The sequence below is a fragment of the Equus caballus genome, chromosome 21, assembly GCF_041296265.1.
Source record: "Equus caballus isolate H_3958 breed thoroughbred chromosome 21, TB-T2T, whole genome shotgun sequence".
Lineage (NCBI taxonomy): Eukaryota > Metazoa > Chordata > Mammalia > Perissodactyla > Equidae > Equus > Equus caballus.
The window spans coordinates 13,225,849-13,230,460 of NC_091704.1; the positions used below are offsets into that span (position 1 = coordinate 13,225,849).

At 39.5% G+C, this 4,612-nt stretch overlaps 1 protein-coding gene across 1 annotated transcript; it reads right to left on the reverse strand.

Moving 5' to 3' along the window:
• Positions 1-257: 257 nt before the first annotated feature.
• OR7A17 (olfactory receptor family 7 subfamily A member 17) lies at positions 258-1,190 on the reverse strand. Its single transcript, NM_001391389.1, is given in 1 exon segment — positions 258-1,190. A coding segment is annotated over 1 exon segment (933 nt).
• Between the last annotated feature and the right edge of the window lie 3,422 nt (positions 1,191-4,612).

A 4,612-nucleotide genomic window follows, 5' to 3' on the forward strand; every position in this document is an offset into this window, starting at 1 on the left:
TTTCTGATTCAAGATTGGAAAAACTTTTAGAATGCATGGGAATAGACAAGGGGAAAAACTGTCTATATATCAGAGTAGAAGCCTAATAAAGTGGGTTACTTAAATTGAAGTTGAATTCAAATAAATGGAAATTCCAGGAAATAAATAGAAGGAGTAAGCTCTACTTCTACAATCTGATCAAAGAATAGCAATTTCTACCTCTGATGATTTGAGTCCTGCAAACATGGGAATTTCTTCAGCCCCAGGATAATCATTCCTTATATAAATGACAAGCCAATGATTCTTTTCAGAGCCCTCTTGATGTCTTTGTTTCTCAGGCTATAGACAAAGGGGTTCAGCATGGGTGTGACAACAGTGTACATCACTGAGGCTACTGTGCTTGAATATGAGCTGTGGGTAGCAGCAGAGCTGAGGTACACTCCTAGGATCGTACAATAAAATAAAGAAACAACTGAGATGTGAGATGCACAGGTGGAAAATGCTTTATACTTTCCCTGAGCTGATGAGATTCCTCGTATGGAGGAAACGATCTTAGAGTATGAGTAAAGAATCCCAGTAAGGGAAATGCCACCCAACAGCCCAGATGCAAAATGCATCACCATGTCATTAAGAAAGGTGTCAGAACAGGCAAGTTGGACCACCTGATTGATTTCACAGAAAAAGTGGGGGACTTCCAAGTCTGTACAGAAGGACAACCACAACACCATGAAGCTTTGTAACAAGGAATTCAAGGCACTCATCATCCAAGATACCAGAACCAGCATTCCAGAGTACCAGGGTTTCATGACAACTGTGTAGTGCAGAGGGTGGCAGATGGCCACAAAGCGGTCATAAGCCATCACAGCAAGGAGAAAGTTGTCCAATCCAGCAAAGAGTAGGAAAAAGTTTATCTGGGTGATGCAGCCCTCATAGGTTATGACTTTGCTCTGTATGTGGATATTATGCAGCATCTTTGGGATGGTTGTAGAAGTAAAACAGATGTCTACAAATGACAGGTTGGAGAGGAAGAAGTACATGGGTGTGTGGAGGTGGGAGTCCAGGCTGACAGCCAGGATGATGAGCAGGTTCCCAAACACAGTGATCAGGTACATGGAAAGGAACAACCCAAATATGAGGGGCTGCAGTTCTGGTTCCTTTGACAATCCCAGAAGAAGAAATTCTGAAATTGGTGTATCATTCCTTGATTCCATGTGGTGGAGGTGACTACCAGAAAAGAAACCAAAACATGACTAATTTTCTCAAAAATTGGCATTGCAAACAGTTGAAATTCTACAATTTACATATTGCATTCAAAACATCAATACCTATAATTTCTGTATGGAACTTGCCTCCTGTGGGAGACCCCCAGTTCTGTCTCTGAATAGAAATTCCTGTTGCACTCTGGGTTTTTTCCAGGAGGTCATGTATTCTATACTTTTAATGAGAAATTCTGTCACATATTGGAGGCTGAGCAACTTCTAGGAAAAGAGCATAGGGTGCTGAGATACAATAATTTCAACAGTTTGACAATGGAGAAAGCATATATGCAAACAAAAAATTATATAAATTGGGGCTAGCCCAGTGGCACAATGGTTAAGTTGACATGTTCTGCTTCAGTGGACGGGCGTTTGCCAGTTTGGATCCCAGGTGTGGACCAACACACTGCTTGTCAAGCCATGCTGTGGTGGCATCCCATTTATAAAGTGGAGGAAGATGGGCATGGATGTTAGCTCAGGGCCAGTCTTGCTCAACAAAAGAGAGGAGGGTTGGTGGCAAATGTTAGCTAAGAGCTAATTCTTCCTCAAAAAAACAAATATATATATATATATAAATTATCAGATGGTAACGTGCTATGAAGAAAAAATCAGGTATAAAGGAGAGAGTGAAAGGGGGTGTTATTTTTTACTAGATGTTCAGGTAGAGCAGCAAATATCTGAAGGGAGACCTCAAGGAAGAGAAAGCAGGAGGAAAAAGTTTATCTGGGAGATCTGTGTCCATCAGAGGGAACAGCAAGAGTAAACTCCCTGAAAGATGTTTGTTTCAGAACAATCAATGCTCATACGGAATCCAGTGTCACAAGGAAAACGATCAACAAGGAGTTAGATGAGAGATGGTGTCAGAGGATGTTGAGGAAAGAGGTGGAGGCCCTCAATCACATGTCGTTAATCTCAGTTTATTATTTTGTTTGCAGGGAATCTTCTGTATAGAAATGGATCCTTATTTTTATTTGTTGTTTAGTATTCTGGCACCAGTATTTTAAAGGTTGTGTGGGAATATATGAGCTCAGGTATCCCTGCTCTGAGAACTATTCATTCCCCACAACACACACATGCACACACTGTGTCTTCCTGTGGTCATGTTACCACCAGGCTCCTCTCACCCTGGCCGCAATAATTAGGAAAATGATGATACAATGCATGCTGTCAACACCAGATTATCTTTTCCCTGAAAAATGTAGAAATAGTACCCAAATTCTAGTTGGTAAGCATCTCATGGACATGTAAACAAGTGGCTTTGTTATAATATGACAATTTTGTGTCCTGAATTTAAAGAAACATAAAAAGTCAGTTCAAAAAACAGAGAGAGGAAAGAAAAGGACATTCTGGGGGAAAAAATGATCTAATCAGCTCAGGTGGTCCCTGAGATATGATGAGGAGAATGTTTCCTTGGCTCCAGCAGCGTTCCAACCCCAGTTATCACCTCTTGATGCCCAGAATAACTAACAAAGCAGCAAAAAGCAATGTATCTAAAAGAGAAAGGAGTGATATCCTTACATTATCAAGACATCTGATCAGTTGAACATCCCACTAGAAATATGAGCAAAGGAAGTAAATATACAATTCACAAAGGAAATAGAAAGTACAACAAAAGGGGTTTTTAAAGACAATTTGGTAACAGACTTTTCTAAGTGATATAAAATGCAAAGCTTCTGGAATCAGAAACTCAGATTTTGAATATTGGATGTACACATAGTAGTTGTTTGAATTTAGAGAACCAATGGAATCATCCTAAATGTTAAATTCCTCATCCAAATAGTGGAGAAAGTGGTAGCCATCCTCCTAAAGTAGTTGACAGGTTTATCCAATATATGTAAAAAGTTTACCACAGCTCTTTCCTGTTGGTAATGAGTGGTTATCACTGGTGATGATAATTGGATGATTTTTTTCTTCTACCTCTCCAATGTTTCCACTGCTTCTTCACCTCTTGGTCCCCAATTCCACCGCTTTATTTCAGTTCCCTGTCATTCTTTTCCATCTATCACAAGTATTTACTTTTACTCTAGCCAATATTTACTTTTACTCAGAGCAATTTTTCTGTATACAAAGCTGATAAGCCAACTCCCCAGCTTAAACCTCCTTTCAGTGACTTCTTCCTGAACAGTAAACCCAAAATTCCATAGATTCAAACACTAGGCTTGATTCCTCTAACCAACCAACCAACTTCACCCTCACACTGCCCTCACCCACATTAATCTCGTAAAAGTTGAACAGGAGTCACAGTGTCACCAATGCCACAGCCTCAAGGCTCAGAGCCATTATACCTCTGCTTCTCTCTGTGTGGAGTCTCATCCATTGCTCTATTTGAAATTTTTCACCCCCTCTCTATTTTCATAACTCCATCTCTTATTTCAGAATTCCTGGAGTCATCTCCTTCAGGAATCTTTTTTGTTTTAACATTCTCACATAAAAAGGACACTGCTTCTTACGATAATTTATTTATATTTATAATGGAGAGGCTATCATTGTGTAATTTCAATTTAATTCCACATCTTTTTTGCAGCTAGACTGTGCACACCTTGAGGCATGTAGTAATATTATACCTTCTCCTCACCCTTTAACCCCAGATATAGTTTAGTTGAGAATAGTAACTGAATAAATATATACTGCATGAAGAAAGGAGAAGATGTGTTCCTACTGCAATTGCTGATGATGTTAGAAAGAACAGAAGTAGACAAATCCTAGCATAGGAATGGAGGACATAAGAGAGAAATGTTTTCCATATTCTGAGATAGGGACCATTTATCGGGTGAGACTATGGTTTGTAAGAATAAAATAAAATAGGATAGATAAGGCTCAATAGAAAATAGCAGAGTGCATCATACATAGTAAATTATGCCTGTGCCTTACATGTTCCATGCATGATGGATCACATGTAAAAGCCATGTTTACTCTGGGATTTTGCCGAAAAGGTTTCTTATCCACTGCAGTAAATACAAGAATAGTTTTCATACAAGGCAAGTTCCTGCTAATGAGGAAAAAGCACTCTGAACAAACAGCCCAACAGAAGAGCCAGATCCAGAGAGAACAGGCAGCCAGTGTCTTTATTGACGTTTCCTTCCATTCAAGGGACCGCACACTAACTGCGCTTTTATTCCTCTACTTGCTTCATTACAGTATCCACATCAGGCCCTTGATCTGATTTTTATGCCATATTTATTTCTATGTATTTGACCACACTTGCTTTTAAATGGTCCAAGAGTAGGTGAGGCTGGTCCTATTCTCACGTTTCTTTGTAGCATCTTTTCTTTGTTACTGTTGAGCTTTTGGTTGTGACAAACGTCCTGGAAACACTCTAATCTTATCCAACATGCAAGCATATCCACACAATATGCTCTATGAAATCCTACACATAC